The 20309-nt window shown below is 40.8% G+C and overlaps 1 protein-coding gene across 4 annotated transcripts in view; it reads right to left on the reverse strand.

Moving 5' to 3' along the window:
- Positions 1-13994: 13994 nt before the first annotated feature.
- LOC108921141 (voltage-dependent calcium channel subunit alpha-2/delta-1-like) overlaps positions 13995-20309 on the reverse strand; it is a 121995-nt gene continuing 115680 nt past the window's right edge. For 2 of the 4 annotated variants that reach the window (XM_029251779.1, XM_029251778.1), the window contains 3 exons: positions 18995-19110; positions 17740-17822; positions 13995-15141 (listed from right to left, as the gene is read on the reverse strand). In XM_029251779.1, the coding sequence (XP_029107612.1) occupies positions 15025-15141; positions 17740-17822; positions 18995-19110 (316 nt within the window). In that variant the 3' untranslated portion in view covers positions 13995-15024. Of the gene's footprint in view, positions 15142-17739; positions 17833-18445; positions 18720-18977; positions 19111-20309 lie in introns of those variants that run through there. The other 2 variants (XR_003797671.1, XM_029251780.1) reach the window with 2 other exon arrangements.

Raw genomic sequence — 20309 nt, forward strand, 5'->3', positions numbered from 1 at the left:
ACTTAAAGTCGCAGATTATGAAAATAGGGAGCCGTTTAGTGAAAACGTGTGTCATTCCCGTAATTAAGGTCTTCTTATTTTGTCATTTACCAAACAATGTTAAAAATCTGAATGTTGTAAGTCAGCATCTTCTGAACTTTTTCAAAACGTCATTAAAAATTGTTGTGACATAACTGGTCTGGCAGGGCGGACCAGTGAGCATGAAGGAACTATGGGCCCTTGCAGGAAATTTTACGGATAGAGACTAATTCACCTGAAACGTCCTTCAGAGAGAAGATCATCTGCACCTCAGTGCTGATTTAAAAGACGGGGAGGAGATTTTGAATGTTTGGTAAAAAACATGAAAATCCTTGTGGTGCTGGAATTCAATTATTTATTCTTCCCATTTAGATTAATGGGAACACAGAGTTCTTTTTATGACTATTTATTGTATGAGCACATCTTCAGAAATTAATTTCATATCTTATGCAAGGGAACTCTGCTGCGAAAAACTGAGAAACACCATATTTTCTCAACCATTTATTTGGTTGGGCTATTTGTTTGGAGCACTGACATTTGGATTTTGTGGAATTTATGATGTTTTCTTTTGGATGTTGTTGCTAAGCCCCAATGAGTTGATGTCAACTCATGTTGGCCGCATACATAGAATGCCTCTGGAATGTTCCATCCTTGACTTCTGTCCTTAGGCTTGGGGGAGGGGGCTACTGTCAATTCATCTGGTTGCTGGTCATCTTCTTCGTTTTCATCCAGCTTTGCAAACATCTCCTTTGGTACTAATTGATTACTTTTTTAAAATCTAAGTAAATTTTTTTATTGAATATCTTCAATTTTAACTGCTTCTTTGATGAAGCATTTGCTAACGTTCTTGTTGAATACCAGAAACTGTTATGCACCCATTTACTTTTTAAGGCTGAATTTATTATAGAGGGATTTCATGTAATCTTGGTATGTAAATAAAAACTCAACCTTTCAACGCAGAACTTTCACACTGAAAATAATGACAGCTATAAAGTTTTTTTTTTTCTTTTAATTTAAAACTTCCAGTTTTTTTAAATGTGTTGCATGGAAAGATTTCAACTGGTTCAGCTTCCCTGTTGCGACATCTTCCATGGCGGTAGTTGTACTGCTCTTTTCCGTGTTAGCACAGAGTCACCAGGGACATGTTCATCCGAAATGATTCACGCCTGCTTCACAAGTCCCCGAAGAACCAAATCAGAGCCGGTTTCTTGCTGACACATGATGAGAATCTGTCGAGACAAAAGGGAATAATCTCTCAGAAAAGTGTTTGACTTTGATATGACATTGCGATAAAATCGATGACTTAATCCCTTTCTCAGAGCCTCATCCAGGCCTCATGTGCATTTGGTAGTAGGATTTAGTTCCAGGGCTCATAAAAACAGATTTTGTCACTCTCTGCGAGCTTAAATTAGAGAAAGGGAGCAAAAAATGTTTCTGATGCATTTGACTCCGGACATGAGTCACTAAATAAAATAAAGTGTCTGTGTTTTTCTTCCACTAGTGTTTTCTCAAATCCTCCACGGGTCATATATAAATCTTGCTAATAGCAAGAGAGTGGATTCCTGTGAAACAATGACCCCGCTCGTTTTTCCTGGGGCTGGTGTCTAAAACTGAGGAAGACACTGTAAAAAAACAAAGCCCACCACCGCCTTGTCAGACAATGGGGACTGAATCCAGCTTCATTTAGCAGGTGATCTGTGACTCTGACGTGACAGCAGCCCTGTGATGGTGGTGACGGAGAGGAACTGGAGTTATTTTTCCAAGCCAATACTTGCATCTTAAGTTGCTTATAATTGTACCCATTTGTAAAGCTGAATGCCAGTGGAAGTTTATAAAGGCTATACTGATGTAGTGCTGCTCTCAGGGGAACAACATCACTCCCCCCTGTGGAACTAGACTCAGACAGCAGCAAAGCAGCACTGAATCAGCACTGATTTCCACGTACTTTCCTCTGTTCTTCATGGAATTACAACCTTGATCTAGCTGTTGCTGTTATTCAACATCGGGATTACTCACAATCCTCACGCTCCCTCAGTGATTACTGGTTACACTGGTGTGTGTGTGTGTGTGTGTGTGTGTGGTGAACCACAGTGTACCCAAGATTCACACCACACTACATTTAAGGATTGGATCAGTGCATTGGACAAATGGTAGTTAATAATGGTTGGATCACTTTAGAATATTTTGTTATGAATTTTAAAGGATGTTATTTTTTATTTTGCTCTTTTACTCTCTTTCTGTTTAATGTTGTCATTTTTTACATGCTAGTATTTAGAGTATAATGTAAACTGCTTCAGAGTTGTAACCAATTTATCATCATCATCATCATCATCATCATTATTAGACTAACAACAGAACAACAACAATACAACAACAAACTACCTAACCAGACAATTCTCATAATTACTGTGATTGCTCATAATTCTCTCTAACAATATCTGCTGAGCTATATGAAAAATATAATTTCCAAAAATGAACACTAAATAAATCAGTGATTTGTAATGATTTTGGCTTTGAAAGGAATTCAAAGAATTTATCATTGCAAGTTTTGCAGAAGTCTTTCTTCAGCCTGAGGGTGGCGCAGTGGGTTTGGCCAGGGCTCGCTCCATGGTGGGTCTGGGGTTCGAGACCTGCTTGGGGTACCTTGCGGCAGACTGGTGTCTCATCCGGGGTGTGTCCCCTCCAACCTTACGCCCTGTGTTGCTGGGTTAGGCTCTGGTTTGTCACAACCCCGCTTGGGACAAGTGGTTGTAGACATTGTGTGTGCTTTTGAGCCTGTAACTTTTTAGAATATTTCATAGATGATGTCAAGAGTCAAGATTTCTGAGATATGAGAGTGCTTTTGAAACAATGTAAGAGATGATATAAGAGATAAGAGAGGGCTTTTGAAAGAACAGGAGATGTTTCTGATGATCACACTAAAGGCACAGGCACAAGTGATGACAAAGTCTGTCTATCATCGGCAGGTTGAACTTAGTATCTTTGTGTCACAGATGTGTAGGCAGCACACTGGGCTATTCGAGGACAAGCTCTTTTTATACAGTAGGCCTTTAAAAATGACTTCATGCGATGAAGCCCCATTCACATATTTATATCGCAGGAAAGTTTTCAAAGTGAAGCTTTGGAATAACTAAGAGAGCTGATCAGCATAAAACAAGTGATTATTATACAGATGGCCCAGTGCCAGTTACACATCCTCTCCAGCTACAACAGGCTTCTGCTTGCCCAGATGAAAAAAGGCAGTTACATCCCATAGACATAACCACCGTAATATCATCTTAATAAATCAGATACTCCAGAAATGAGAAGAGACTGCTTGACATTTCACAAGCTGAGCTGCAAAAGATTTCTGAACATTGGTGGAATGCGTTCCTATGAAGTATTGATCCACGTTTCTCAGGTATTGATCCAGCGTTTCTGATGTGGTATCAGGTACCCTTCACAAGATGAACCTCAAAAGAGAGGGAAAGCATTACTTACAGGATGGGTCATCGGCGCCGGTAATTGAGGTTCATTCCTCAAAGGGTGATCATCACACTTCACCTCACTTGCAATAGCCGAAGCAAGAAAAAAAGAGAAAGAGAAAAAGACAAATAGGCAGCTGTTATCACTTTGCGACACGGCAGCCAATCTTACAATTGACAACACCTCCAAAAGAGCTCCCCCACTAATGCATAAACCCGCCTCTTGAGTCTTACAGCACGAGCGGCTCAAAGACCTGGAAAGCCCATTTGGGTCAATGAAGCCTAACAATAAAATCACATAACAATAGTGTCGGTGTTGCGGTGCCGCAGCCTTGCAGTGCCTGTTAACTCGCACCATGTGCCACAGAGCACGACAAGTGCATTTTCAGCTCCCTCCCTGGTGATAACTTTTAAGTCATAGTAGGCTGACATTATAATTCACTCCTCTTTTTTGTGCAGTGTTATTAAGGCTCTGTTGTGGGCAGGGAATGGGGGCCAGGGGGTCTCGGGGTGCTAATAGATTTCCTGCAGCTTTGAACAGATTCGTCACGTGGGTCCCCTAAGCGGCATCAGATTTCATCCGCAGCAAATTACCTGGACCTCAGGCTGACCCTACCCTGCCGACCCCCCACCCTGTCCACAGCAGCCTCGAGGGTATGTAGGCGTGTCCGCCATTAAGGGGGCCGCTGAGAGAAGAACGGAGAGCGTGGGGCTGGGAGGGCGGGGGTCAGGATGAGTCAGGTATGTGAGAAGAAACAGGGAGAAGCTGGCAGCCCCTTAAACAAACAGCTGTGGGCAGTGGCTGCGGGTTCATGACAGGCTCCAGACGCCGTGAAAGAGGGCTATCGTGTCAAGAAGCCTTTTTCTAAACAAATAACCCACTTCCTACGTTGGGGCCCTGTTTGTCATTTACCACTCGAAACAAAACAAGCCTTCAGATGCCAAGTCTCCGTTCAATTACTCACCTGCGTCTCCCTGATGGGAAATTCTCACGTTTCAGCAACCTGCCACATTTTTCAAATAAACAACAAATCGCCAGGATTAACAAATGGTAACTCTAGTAACTATGTAGCAGTTTAACAAGAACGTATGGATCTTTTGTTGTATTCGCTCTGTTTTTACAACTGTGGGTCTTTATGGATACGGCTCAAGTGGTGATCGTGAGCTGAAATTTGAAAACTGCTTCATGCCGATGAAGTTTATTGCACAGTTTCGTATTTAAATCTCAAGTCTCTGTAATTTTTAAGCAACAATTGACCTGAGAGTCAAGCAGAAGATATATATATGTATAACAGCCTGTTTCCTTCAGCTTTTCGGAACACTTGACTGCACTTGGATCTCTCCAACTGTTTAAATGTAGTGTCCTTTTGTATAAAACTTGCAACAGAACCTCATTTGGAGTAATCAGCAATAACCACAGGTCAAGGTGCTTCTGTCCCTCTCATACGTCAAGGATTTTACGTGCTTTAACAAATATGTCGTCGTTTATACATGTCATATATGAGTTCAGCTGTTTGCCTTTCCACATTCTCAGTTTTTATTTCTGCCTCAACTATTTATTCTTGGATGCTAAGCATTCTCAATGGGCCATTCAATGTTTATATTGCATTCTTGAGATTGAAATGTTTTCCATTGTTGCACTTGTTGCCTCACTTAGATTATCACACTGGGACCAGCATGGGTTCTGCTAGGCTATGGGATCAGGCACCTGCTGGAATGAGACACAGTTACATAGTATTTGGGGCAAAAAACCAAAACTGAGCTTTACACATCTTTGTCCATTTGTTTCGATATGTTCTTTTCTACTGGGATTGTCCTCCTGATGGAGGGAGCCGGATACACAGCTTTTCACATCTGCCTCATCTACCTCAGTCCTGCCAATTTCCCCACCTGCCATCCATCCAAATAAAGACATAAAATTTAATGACATTATCTTTCTTTAATTCTCAACACATAATTCATTTATTAGTAGTGTCTAATTTAGAGGGGGTGTAGTGGTGCAGTGGGTTTGGCAGGTGTGTGGCGGGTCTGGGATTTGAGTTCTGCTTGGGGTGCCTTGCAGTAGACTGGTGTCCTGTCCAGAATGTTTGCCCTTCCCCCTCAGCCTTGTCACCTGTGTTGCTGGGATAGGCTCTGGCCTGCCGTGACCCCGCTTGAAACAAGCGGCTATTGACATTGGTTGGATAGTGTCTAATTTTATGGCACAGTGGTCATTTTCCAAGTGTTCTGGAATGTGATCCTCCGCACAGGTGAAGATGCGTAGGTACAGCAACGGCAGTGCGAGGACTTTAACTGTAGAATGGAGTGCGGGCCAGCTAGCTGGCTTCCCCACGTGTTACCAGTGCGAGGGATTTGCGTGCCACACCAGCCAGCCAGCGCTTTCTTGTTTTTATAATAGGAACCACATCCATATCAGACCATTCTTGACCAATTACCTCCTGATGAAGCAGGACTTCAGCCATCTGTGAGAGTTTTATCGCTGCCCTCCTCCACTGCTCTGAGTGATTCACTTGCGTCGCTGACGACTTGAAAGGACGTGGAAACAACAAAGCAAGGAGGGGGGGCAAGAGGGGGCAAGGCGGGCGCAGGCAGCCGCTACCAGGGCTGGGCGATGACTGCAGCCTCGGCACTAAATGACCGGCAAGCGAGTCATTAGGCAGCAAGCGGTGGGTCTCAGTGCGTAGTGGGGCACCCCAGGCTCTGTGCAGCTGCTTGTAACGTGGGGGGGCCTGGCCCCTGCTTTTAGTCACCTGGACGGGCCTCTTTGATGAAGTGCCGGGGTGGACAGCTGGGTGAATGGGGCTAAGTGTGTGTGCGTGTGTGTGTGTGTGTGTGTGTGTGGGGGGGGGGATTTTGGGCAGCTTGTACCGCTGCCCTCTAAGTGTAAGGAAAGGTCCAGCGGACACTTTGGCCCCACTGGACCCCCAGAGCTCCACCATCTGCTGACTCGCATCCTTTCAAGGCACACCAGGCTCCCACCCAGGTTCCGAAAGCAGCTCTGCTTTGCTATCAAAGCGCAGGGGTCACTTCCTGTTTGCGTCAGTCCCGTGCACGCTGCGCTTGCAAAGAGTCCTGCTGTCATTCGGCCAAGACGAGCATCATCAAATCATCACAGCTTCACCAGAACATCTGTAGTGAACGCGTAAATATAGCACAAGGTGAGGTTCACTCAGCAGCGGGTAACATTATACATGGACTTTCCAGTTCTTTAGTTAAACTGCTGAAGGTGTATTTGATCAAGGTACTTTGAAAATTTTCTTCTTATTTTCTTACACAAACCATGTTGTAATCATGAAGTGGGGATTTTTTAATATTACATTTATATAATACACACACACACACATTTACAGAACCGCTTGTCCCATACGGGGTCACGGGGAACCGGAGCCTACCCGGTAACACAGGGTGTAAGGCCAGAAGGGGAGGGGGACACACCCAGGATGGGATGCCAGTCCGTCGCAAGGCACCCCAAGCGGGACTCGAACCCCAGACCCACTGGAGAGCAGGACCCGGTCCAACCCACTGCGCCACTGCGCCCCCTATTTTTGTATATTAATATACAAAAATAAATTGGAAAAAGTATACACATATATAATTATTTGAGGAGGCTGGGGCTGATTTGGAGAATTTTAGATAAATTGGTTATGGCATGTTATGGGAATGGCTGGGCTCTTGGCGAGTTACAAAAGTTTGCAGCATCCAGAACATTTCTGTCTTCACATGGTAACTCCCTGTAGGAGCATGAGTGAATGTGTGGTCCTGCTTGTGTGGTTTCCAGGTGAACATCATGATCTCACTAACACCACTTCCAAGTGTGTGACCATGCAGAATGTACACGTTGCATATATTTCAGAACTCAGATAGTTTTATTTTCTTTGGAAAGATTTTCTTTAACGGGAAGCAATGATAACTTATAGACTATAATGATTAAACAAGAAAAAATAGATTTGGATCCATTACTGGTCCATCACAGGAGGTTTTGTAATAGTTTGCAGTCTATAAGAAAGTTTGTTTTAATCAAGGAACAATGGAATCTTTTTAGTGACAGCTGGATGCCTGTTGTAATCTATCTTGATGGCAGAAGAAGGTTTCACACACAAATAAAGTGTCCCAGAGTTTCTCCTCTGCTTTTCATAAACAAGAGATGTTCTGTTACATTGATATGGACATGTTGTTCTGCTGCAGTCATCCTTATGGGAAGTCCCTATGCTTAATGATGACTGGAAGAGTTCATCTGTCTACTGTTGTCAATGTCCGAGGCAGAGGTCAACACAGACCCCGAGTCACTAACAATATCTTGGTGGTCCAGTATTTACACTTTACCCATTAATGCAGGGCTGCTCAACTCAGTTGAGGTTGTGGCTTTCCTGGTTTTTATATAGCAATACACTAATTTAAAATTGATTTAGCTGTGAAAATAAAACCTTCTCTACAACAGTCATCTAGGACCTTGGTTTACAAATACATCTGAAATGCAGCTTCAGAAAAGGCTGCAAGTGGAGGAAAAATTTTCTGCCATTGTAATTCCAAAAAAAACGCATTCTCTGCCAGCCACTTTCACAAAACATTCTGGTCAGATTTGTTAATATAAGTCAATGTATTCCCTTCTGGAAGAAGTACTCATTGCAGGGGAACAAGAAGCAGCCACAAAAGATTTTCAGAACCAAAAATATAATATAATAAGAGTTCAACAAATGTGCCACTGTCTTTTCTTCAGCCTCTCTGTTGTTAGAGGAAAGGAAAAGAGGGTCTTTAAAAACAGAAAAAAACCCAGGTGGATTTTTTGGGTACACCTAGATAATACCAGGTAGGACACCTCTAGAACGGCATTAAATCCACAATAAGGTGCTGGATGTATTCTACATGGTTTTGGCCCATGGTGGCTTGGCAGCTTCACACAGTTTGCTGGCAGCGCATTCAATTTCCTAACCTTGCGTTGCACTTCATGCCCAAGATTCTCAACTGCTTTACACCACCACCACCACAGGACCATGGATTCATTCTTCTTTTGCCAGTTTCTGACCTTGCCACCAGCTTGTTGCAATAGACACTGAGATTTAACAGACCAGGACAGATTTTTTCCACTCTTAAATCCTCCAGAATTGGTGACTTCATGGTCACTGGAACCTCATCTTCTTATTATGAGATCATAGGAGGTTAAACTGACTGGTCTTCTGGTGCTGTAACCAATCCACTTCAATTTTTTTACCCATTGTGCATCGTGAGAAATCCTTCTATACATACAGTTACTTCCGCAACTCAGGACATTCTCCTCTGTCCAGAGATTCTGTCACCTCCTTCTCATCAGGAAGACATTTCACTGACGGGACTTCCACAGATTAGTTTTTTATTTCCCCATCACATAATTCTCCCTGTACTCTTGACAATGTACTGTGCAAAAATTCAATGAAGCACTAGTATGGCTAGCACTAGTGATCATCCCATGTTTAAAGTCACTATAAAACACAAATCTTGTCCTTTCTAATGGTCATTCAAACAATAACTGGACATCTCAAGCCTATCCGCATGCTTTACATACTGAGTCACAACTGTGTGACTCACAGTCTGAGGGGGTGGTGAACTGAAAGTGTCAAAGACCAAAAAAGAAGCCAGTAGGTTTTATTTATTGAGCTGTATAAATGTGTAAAATTATTCTAAGTACCTTAGCATTTCATATCACTTTGCAGAAAAGCATCAACAAAATACCGTACATACTTATTTTCTTCATGTGCTTAAAGTTACACCACTTTGAATCACACTATGGAAGTGGTACTTGACATCATAGACTAGGAGGTCCAGAGGATGTGTGGGTGTTCACTGTGTCCAGGCACTCCTCTAATAAATTAATGTTTCAGATTGAAAACAACCTGCAGGTGTGAAATAACTCACCAGCTGGGCCACTTCCTTGTTAGCTGCTAATTTTTCCATCCACAAGCACACGACAATAATGTTTGACCCTGCAGCTTTGGTAGGCACCACCGGACACCTCTTCTGTGCTGTATCTATGTTTTCTATTTGATTCTCCTTGTTATTACACAGAGGCTGACATGTGGTGTGAAAGGCAACAATGGCAGAGGGCACAACTTGTGTTGACGAGGGGCTCCTTTTACGTTCACCCCAGGCCGCGATCTCTGACCTCTACAAAGAGCGCCCATCTCTTCTCCCAGGCGCCAGCCCAGCATGGGCCAGATAACAATCAGAACTACAATGACAACAAAATACACAACAGTCCCCAGGGGGCCACTGAGAACAGAGTCAAGCAACCAAAAGCATGGAGGTTTTGACATCCTTTATCTTTAAAAATAAAAAAAAAAACTATTTACAAAGGAATGAGGAGCATCCAGTTCCACACACATGGCTTTCCTTGTTATAAGCCCAGTTTAATTCGTCTGCCTTTATTATTCAATTGCAAACTGATGAAGCAAAGACCATCTCTGCAGTCATTCAGATGATTCCCTAATGACAACACTATAAACAGAGTGCATAAATAAGAAGTTCTTCATTCTAACCATTCTAAAATTCATTCTAAATAATTTCTTCATTCTACCTTAAACCGAAAATGCCAGCTTCTTGTGTGGGCATTCCGTTGGCTGCCGCAGATGGCCCCTTTGATTATTCCTTTGGTCACAGTCTGGATCAGGTTCCCTGTCAAAGGTGACCATGCCTTGGTCCTGGTTGGAACAACTGCTTCAGTGAAAATAGTATATGCCATTATAGGTAATAACCGCTCTGAAAAAAGATTCAGGAATTTCCTGATGGTGTCATTCAACACTGTAGCCATTGACTGAGAACATATCTTCCAATGAGTTAAAGAAGAGGCTGGTTGAGTACGAAAGAGCTCTGTGGAACCTGCACCGACTGACTGCTGAAGCTGATTTTGACATATGATGTGTGCCACATACAGTCAACTATATGAGCCCACTAACAATATTTATGAGAAAGCTACGAAAAAGACGGCGGTTCTGTTTAATATTGCTCTGCCTGTTATCGTTATGGTCAATTTCCTGCACATGGCCTTCGAAAAAGATGCAAGCAGTTTTGCTTGTAAAGTATATAATTGGTCATGCATGAAATTTTCCTTTTGACCTCTTAAAGGAAAATTTGGGAAATGTTCCTAATATAGAGTTCATTCCCCTTTTTACATTCATATATATATATATATATATATATATACCAGGCAAGGTTGGATTTGGTCACATTTTCTTCCACATTTGAGGACATGGAATAAATACAGTACTACACACACACACACATCTTCAGAACCACTTGTCCCTTACGGGGTCACGGGGAACCGGAGCCTACCCGGCAACACAGGGCGTAAGGCCGGAGGGGGAAGGGGACACACCCAGGACGGGACGCCAGTCCGCCGCAAGGCACCCCAAGCAGGACTTGAACCCCAGACCCACCGGAGAGCAGGACTGCGGTCCAACCCACTGCGCCACCGCACCCCCCTAAATACAGTACTAGTTTAAAAAATTCCAGTTTCTCTCATCAGTCAGTGTGTGTTGCTGATTAAGAACTGTTTGATAATCTATAATGAAATGTTTTGTATCATTTGTGAATGTTGTTATATGAAAGTGATGTGAACAATGACAATGCTGATATTTAACAACAGAATCCATTTGACATCTTACGGAAACGGCCGCTTGTTTTGTAGTATGCAATACAATTACAATGTAATAACTACACACTTTCATTCTAAATATGCTGTATTCACACAAGAATGAATGCAGTTTTGATATTATAAACATTCTTTTTTCTCATTTGTTTAATAACAATATTGTACAAATTTATACAAAATTGATTCAGGCTAGTGAAGTTCCACAAAAGTGCAATATATTAAAGCACAATCAAAGGAGTTTGTGGAGCAGGGCCTGAACAACAACAGCCTGCAGCCAGTAGGCAGGAGTCCCCCTCCCCACCCCCCATGTTTTACACAGACATCAAGCAATCTTGATTAAACAGTCCAGAAAAAGAATGATCCACACAACCTGCACAAAGAGCACTGATGGCAAGAAATACATGTCCAATAACAATGGAGTATTAGATCATGTAACAGATGTTCACTCATGTCGTAGTATTATCAGATCCGCTAATAGATGTTCGATCAGGTTGCAGTATCACATCCTGAGGTGACAGCACCTTGCTTTGGCACTTAAAAAAAATTTCTTCTGTTTTCAAACGATGCTGGATTAGCCCCTCCCCAACAAAGATTTCATATTTTTTTATTTTGTCTTTTACCATTTTGACATAAAATATGAAGAGCTAACTATAATACATACTAAGGCCGATCTGAATATATGCCCTGTAATGCAGCTAAAAAAATGCTGTCTCCCTCAGGAAAACGGCAGTAGTGCTGATCCATATCAAAAAGAAAGGCTTTAAATATTCACCATCATACACTTCTGCAAACTGAATACCGAAGCAAAAATACAAACAGCATTTTTTCATTGCCTGTCATTTGAGTGACTTCATGCAGTAAGGTAACATGAAAACCTTGCTAGACCCACGTCCTCTTTATGGTTTTGTTTTTCAGAAAACTGTGATTTGAGAGAAATCTTATGGCACGTAATGTCATTTGGGGTGTACGAAATGTCTTTTCCAAAAAGTACAGTGGAGAAGAAGATATGGCGCAGCATATTGACACACATTTGAAAGGGCCCCCAGATGTTAAAATCACTTAAGGGTCTGTCTGGACTCTCGTTGTCTCAAAAAAACATTTCATAAGCAGAAATAAACAGACAAAACTGATTGTTTCTGGCAAATAACCAAATAAACCAAACTACAAAAAAGCTTATTATTTTTGGCAAATAACTGTTAAATACCAGTAACTATAATAACAGTTTGACCAGTGTGGCATTCGGTGACTGAATCAGAAAGCTAAGGATGGAGACCCTGAGATATGATTCCATCAAAATGTGTTCCTAGTAATATTTCTTCTGCAGTGGCTGAACAGTGAGGGGAAATAAATAGAATATGTATTTCAATGGACTGAAACGTCACTGTGCAATTATCTGCTTTTCAAATATAACCAAATAGAATTGTCCTGACTTTTCCGTTTTTTAACTACGGACCTACTGTGTTTATATGCAGTATCCACTGATTATAATGTGTGACATTCCTCTGCATTCAATGAAATTCGGCAACTGTTCCAATAGACACATTCTGTAGCACTTTAACGTTACTTTTTCTTACGTACAAACAATAGCAAAATGTTTCATTAATTAGTCCCAGGTGAAAAATATGGTGTCTGATGTCTTTCACTGAATGCGGGGCAGCAACATCTCATATACTTGTTAGGAAACATTGCTATTATACAAGACAGCAAAGGAGGATTAAGCTTTTATGTTAAAGCTCACTTATAAAGCTTGGGAGTTGAACCTGAAATCATCCAGTTACAAATTCAAATTACTCACGTACATCTTTCCAGCCTAAAAATGAAATAACTAAAAATTCCTACTTGGTAAAATTTCCTGAAGCAACAGTTCAATTTATTATAGAGTCATGTGGAATTTGTGGAACATAAACAGAAAAATGCATCCCATGTCCAGGTACATTGACCGAATTGAAGAGAATTTTAAAACTAAGAAAAAATATCTGCTAAGAAATAAACATCTATTCTTAATAAATAGGGATTAACACGATTCGAATGACTGATTTTGTAGTGTAACACTGCCTTGTTAACACGTTCACACATTCGAAATACATGACAGACAGATTATATTCACCAAGTCATCTGGAAGGGAAAAAATAGAGCCCAAACTGTTTTACATAAACAAATGGTCCTGTAAACCTAAAGTTGGACACTCGTGTTGGACACATATCAGGTAAAATCTATAAACTTTATAGACTTTACTTTTAAAGGTGATTTGTGGGACGGAGCCCAGACATGGTGACAAAGGCTTTTTGTGTGTTATATATATATATATATATATATATATATATATATATATATATATATATATATATGTATACACATATATACACATGTATATATATATATATAGAGTTTCCCCCACAACACAAACCCTTTCATTCATTATGACACTTCAATATAACACAATGTGCCTTAAAGATGAGAAGCCCAAATATCCATAAAAATGCGAACTCTGAACCCAAATTTATAAGAACTAGAAAGCACCAAAACGGTGAAAATTACAAGCAGGCAAGAGCTACACTTAAGAGTTGTAAACTGAGCACAGAATCTGTAAGATATCTGAGCTGTGTTCAGATCTCCTGTTATGGGTTCCATATTATGGCCCTCAGTTGTCGTGCTCCAGGTTTTCCCAATTTCATTTGGTAAGGCACACTTTGAGTTGACAGATATTTTAATAAATAAGACAGGATGGGCTCAGTAGGTAAGTGATGAGGTTCTTACACTCGTACAAGCAGCAGCTGTTGAGAGTGCACCCCCCCCCCCCCCCCCCCTTCTTAATATGAAGGATTCAATCTTTAATAAATCATACAGTAGTTTGCACAGATGTGCTACTTCAGACCACACTATGAAGTTAGTTTCTTTTTGGCTCATTAGCTTCTCACTTCACGTTTTTGCAGTTAAATATAGGTACAATCAGAACACAATGGATGCAACATAAGATAAATAGAGCATCATGCAAAAATACCTTTCATGTTTAAAAATTTAACAAAAGGTTTAACAAGGTTTATTCTGCAAAAGGAAAAAGAAAAAAAAAACACCTTCAACACAAATAATATGTCTGCCTAGCTCTCGGTATTTAAAACATACTAGAAATAAAACCACAATCACAGGCAGATGAAGGACTCAGCATGTGGTACACTGTGGTATTTTGAACAAGAACCAGTGATCATAAAACATTCTGCATCTTTTCCGACATTAAGGGCACATATGAATCAAAATATGGGTTTGTGCCTATTAAATCCCCCCCGATGGAATACAAAGATTTTTAGCCTTTCAAAGCAATATCAAACGAAAGAACCACACGCTTACAGTTCCACAGGTTTCCCTTTGTCCTTTTACTCTACCTGTCTTACTGCAGTATTCAAGATACTCTGCATACTGCAAATATCACTGAACAGATCACCAATCTGAGAGCCATCCCCAGATAAAAAATTATTATTATAAATAATAATAATAATAATAATAATAATAATAATGCAAAAAGTATAGTACATGATGGATGGGACAGCACGTCCTCATTTTGCAACTTCTGGCAGTATAATACACTCTTTCTTTGCCCTCAGAAGAAAAAAGCACAACCCTTCTAGGTGTGAATAAAGCAGCCATCCTTGCACTTGCCCTTAGAGGGGAAGGCAGCTCGATCATTGGCTTTTGCGGGAACTTTTGCCTTTAGACCATTTGTTTTTGAACCTTACAGAACCGTTTGAGTCCTGCAGGACTGGGCAGAGGGCAGCACCTCAGTCCATTTACTTCCAGCGCGGTAATTTGCCTTCACACCTCAGGTCAATGTCGAGTCTCACAAAGCACGTTTTTTTTGCAGTGTGTTGAAATGTATGCGTCCGGGTGGTGCTCAGTTCGCTGCTTAAGAGGAGGAGGAGGAGTGGGTCACGACGCATAGTCTGTGGAGCTGCTCAGGAGCCACAGCAACAGCAGCTGAATGACTACCATGGCCCAGAGCGGCGGAGTCAGTCCGGAACATCCGCCACAGTCAGAATAGTCCTCCTGCAAAAAGACCGCACGTGGGGAGGGGGGACAGGGGACTCAGTGACATGTGACCTGCACTTGGGGCACCGTGTCTATTACATATTTTGTCAATTGCCCTGCGATTCGTGTAGTACATTAATCCCTTGTACATATTCAGCCGAGTTCAATATACACACATAGCTAAAGTAAGGGGGGGGCAGAGGCGCAGCGGATTTGGCCGGGTCCCACTCTCTGGCGGGTCTGGGGTTCTAGTCCTGCTTGGGGTGTCTTGCGATGGACTGGCGTCCCGTCCTGGGTGTGTCCCCTCCCCCTCCAACCCTGCACCCTGCTTTGCCGGGTTAGGCTCTGGCTTGCTCGACTCCGTTCGGGACAATTGGTTTCAGCTAGTGTGTGTGTGTGTGTTTGTGAGACATAGCTAAAGTTTAAGTGTCTGGTGTTTTTCACGAGGGGGCAGCAGTCTGGTGGTCCCGAATGTCTGAGCTATAGCTCGGGGGACGTGGTCCACTAGACACGGAGAGGCAGCCAGAAAGCACATCTGCTGCTTCCTTTGTTTATGCCAAAGAAAATACCTCCTGGAAAAAGCTGCATTAGGAAAATGGACTTCCCAATGCTGACAGTGGATGGGGAGCCGGTGGCCTGCTTTACCAATGTCTTTTTGTGTGTTAAAACAAGGTATTGTACATGTGTGTCACCTACATGTCCTTTTGCATACAATGAAAGCACAAGTAAAACAAACCTTTCTTACAGGGTTTTGAACATAAACAAGTAAAGTGCTTTCAACAGGTGAAATGTTTGTTTCTGAGATGTAAGACTAGGTCTACAGAAAACGTAGGTATAAGAATCTCCACGTCAGCATAATACAAGTAATATTTACGTTTATTTAGTGGGCCAATACTTTTCTGCAATGTTACTTACAGTATTGAGCGACTTGCAATTATTTGCCTATTTATACAGCTGGGAAATTGTTATTATACCAATTTAGGGTAAGTACCTTGTTCAAGGGTACTACAGCAGGAGGTAAGATTTAGCCTTGGGTCTTTTAAGTGCAAGGAGGTAGCTCTAACTACTCTGCCATGCAAGCACACTGTACACTTGCACTACAAGTACAAGTGGTCCTCCACTTATGACATATGATTTATGACAGTTGTCCCATTAAAGATTTTACATTACATTAAGATTTATCTGACACTTTTCTCCAAAGCAACCTACAACGTTAACCTACCTACAGGTATTCACCCATTTATATAGCCAGGTAATTTTACTGGAGCAATTTAGGGTGAGTACCTTGCTCAAGGGTACTACAGCTGGAGATGAGATTCAAATCTGCAACCTTTGGGTTGCAAAGCAGCAGCTCTTAGCACTATGCTACCAGCTATCCTGCTACCAGCTGTCTCCCCATTATTCCAATTTTACCGAGTCCCAACATTTTGTCGTAATGTTTCACGCCGACCAATCCATGTGCTGCTTGACAACATCAGTTGACCACTCTGCTACAAGGCACCATATATTGTTTGGGTCTCAGTCAATGTTTGGATGTCTAGCAGCGACTTTTTTACTTCCGAAATTTTTCATTTGGATTCAATGCAAGATATTATTTATTTACAACAGTGAAGCGAAAAAGTGAGTGTCCTGATGAAAGCGGAACATAATAGTGCAGAATAGAAATATCATTAAGACACTGTGCTGCATTTTTCAGTACTGCCATTATTTTCACTTGAATAATTTGTGAAATTGGTGAAAAAACAGAACGTAGCCCATTATACACCGTGATATTCATGCAATTTAGGTGTTTACATATTCTTATGGTTCGAATAATATAAGGGGATCTTTGACTTACGACGAAGTCGAGTTATGATGTGGTCGTCAGAATGGAACCTTGCCATAACACGAAGGCCAGACACACACACACACACACACACACACACACACACACACACACACACGCATGTCTACAATTATATACATGGACGTTGAGCTTCCAGGGAATGTTACAGAAAAGAATGAGATGAAACCCTTGAACAGACATGAACACTGACAATAAAATGGAGGGAGGCAGGGAGGCCAAGCCACAGCTGCAATTATTGATGCAAATAGGCTCATCCCACCATGCCAACGGCATCACAAGCAGCAACTTAAAAAAGGCAGGCAGGGAAGGAAAAGAGAATAAAAAAAAAAAAACCAAAATCACAAGACAAAGAAGGAAAGAGAGAGAAAGAGGAACGAGGACGCCATGGGACAGCCACTAACAAAATCAATGTGAGAAATGAAGAGGAGCGAGAGAGCGAGAGAGAGAGAAAGGTCACAAGGCATCACGAAAAAAAACATTTGTTTAAACAGAAAGAAACAAGAGGCAGGTACACAAGCACCTCGATTTCACAGAGACACCTCTCGTAATGTAGAAGGCCTCAGACACAGCACTGTCCCAATCTAGTTTTGGCTTTTCTTAGTATGACATAATAGAAAAAGCAGCAATTATTTCAAGAGAGATTATCAGGGCATTGCAAAAGTCACCCGCACATGTGAGTAACATAAATCACAGGTGGAGAGATGTAATATGAATAAATGTATGTTAAATGGGTTGAGAGGCCCTACTTTCCTGCAATGGCGGTAACTCACATTTTCATCGTTATCAAAACACACTTCGGGCCCCTTTCTGTATCTAGGGTTCTCTGCTAGCTTGCAAGGATCTGGGCCCGTGGCTGAAGACATCTGTTCAAGGAAAAAACTCACATCTCATTCACAGCTGTGCGCCTTCACACTCGCAAGTCATTTCTCATCCTTCAGGAGACCAACACCTCTTATTCTCAACATAGAGACAGATCATGCACTTGGCTTCGAGAGTGTCATTCTCCAAAAAAAAAAAAAAGAGAAAAAACAAGTTTTCTATCACATATGGAAGGAAACAACCTGGATGGGGAAATAGCACCGGGGTCATTATACTGCCCTGGTCTTTCGGAAACTTTCTTCTACGTGGACAACCTGTTCACGTGTCAGTTTATCATGAAGAACCTGGGTCAGTCTCATGAACTAATGATAAATGTGGTAGTTTTTGAAAATAATTTCTTCTTTTAAAAAATTTTTTTTCCTTGAACAAGAAACCAGTCTTTTACACCATTCTGAAAAACAAGATATTTATATAATGACCTTTCAAATTTCTTGAGAAAAAAAACTAATTTTATAATATTTATTATCACATTTTCCTAAAAATCTCTTCACCATAATGTGCGGTGATTTTAAATATCTATGATGAAATGCATGTTGTTTTTTAATAACTGTCTTTATACAGCAACCACAGTTAAAATCTTGTTAAATATGTAAAATAATGCGTAAATATTGTCACAAATCTCAGTCGACTATAAAAATAAAAATATTTTAATGACAACAATGGCCCCCGGACACGTTTCTCTTTACCATTGTGCTTGTTGAAGTGGTTGTCATTGTTACAGATAAAGAGGAAATAAAGTTGGATTCTTCAGTGACATCCCATCAAGAAGTAAAGATTAAAGATGCAGACAAGATGATGCTTTTTGTTTTCCATACCTCAAAAATGTCATTGTTTTCTCTGCCACCATGGGTTCTCATTATCACAACATCATCTTTTTGAAAAAAAAAAAAAAACAATTTAAATTTAAATGAGAAATTATTTAGAAAGACATTAAAAGGCATAATATGACATTGGCAAAATTTTTGCTGAATCTTCATGGTTTCCAGCACTGTGAGAAAAATGCTAAAGAGTCTCATTACCATAACAGACAAATTTCTCATTTAGTTTGATTTAAAGTCCATGAGATTGACCCACCAAAGCTAATGGTGACTGGTGATAAATGTGAATACACTGCTGAATGCTCACACACTTCTCAGTAAAGGATACACTGCTGCTCTGCTTGAATCAGTGGCTTCTGGTTTTGCTCACATGGGCAGGTTTTCTTACTGTCCATGATGAGGAACACTAAATTTGTGCTCTGGAGTTTTTCAGCATGATACATCCTTATAAAAGAAAACAAACAAACAAACAAATAAATAGATGTTGGCAGGTTAGGGTTATAAACAAGTAAGGAAAACAATCTTGTGGCGAAATATAAAATGATATAGGCTATAACATTTGCCAGGAGAAGCATGGTGTCCTGGTACTTTGCAGAGTGAAAGACATATGCAGTGATCCTGTGAACTTTGTTTCTTTACATCCTAAACATTTGTGAGCCAAATTATGAAAATGCCTCCACCCAGGGTGTACGGTGTATCAAACCCTGTGCTTCCTGGATAGAATCTGCATTGTTGGAAGAGTTAATGAAAACTAATGAATAACAAACAAATAAAAACATAAAATTAAAAAACAAGCTAGAAAAAAAAATTACAAAAGATGTTGGTCTTATTGACATTCATGAAAATATCATTTATTTTGGTATTTTAATCACCTTTTTGCAAAAAAAAGAGAGCTTTTTTAATTTTTGACTTTTTGTTAATGTTTTAGAAACTGAATTTCCATAAGAAATAATGAGAATTCAACAAACTTACAATGGGTATACATCAAACAAGGTACTTTTATGGGACAAATTAAACCTGTTTTCAGAATAATAATAATAATAATAATAATAATAATGTCAGAAGGCATATGGCACACTCCTGTGTGATACACAGTGATAGTGGAAGCCACTGTTAATGGCCACCATCTCCTGTTGGCAACTTTTAGGCTGGCTGCGGGCAGAAGGGAATACAGCATGCCGAGCGGTCATGCAAGAAACTCGCGGTCTCTAATCAAAGCAGAGCAGGGCATGTTTGGTATCCTGGGCTCCAAAGGGACGTGCTTAACACATGGAACAAGACCCCGAAGGGAATGTATAATAGCAGCTTGGAGAGGGGCTGAGGTGCTAATGGTTGCTGAATGAAGGACCGACAGCAAGTGAGCAGAGCCGACCAGATGAAGATCAGTTCCAGCCGCAGGTGTGTCCAATAAAAACCCTTATGTGGAGTTAAGTTAATCTTAAAAAAAAAAAAAAGTATGGATTTGCCACAATCATGATAAAAAGATTATTAACTTAAAAACATACAATTTTTTCTCGAGCAGAACAGCACCTCCAAGAACAGCTTGTTTTAAAAAGCCCCACATAAAGCATCCATCATCGGAGATTATTTCATTTAATGGTTCTTATTTAATCAAAGGATTTATATTCATATAAAAATGATGC

The sequence above is a fragment of the Scleropages formosus genome, chromosome 5 (assembly GCF_900964775.1).
Source record: "Scleropages formosus chromosome 5, fSclFor1.1, whole genome shotgun sequence".
NCBI classification, from domain to species: domain Eukaryota; kingdom Metazoa; phylum Chordata; class Actinopteri; order Osteoglossiformes; family Osteoglossidae; genus Scleropages; species Scleropages formosus.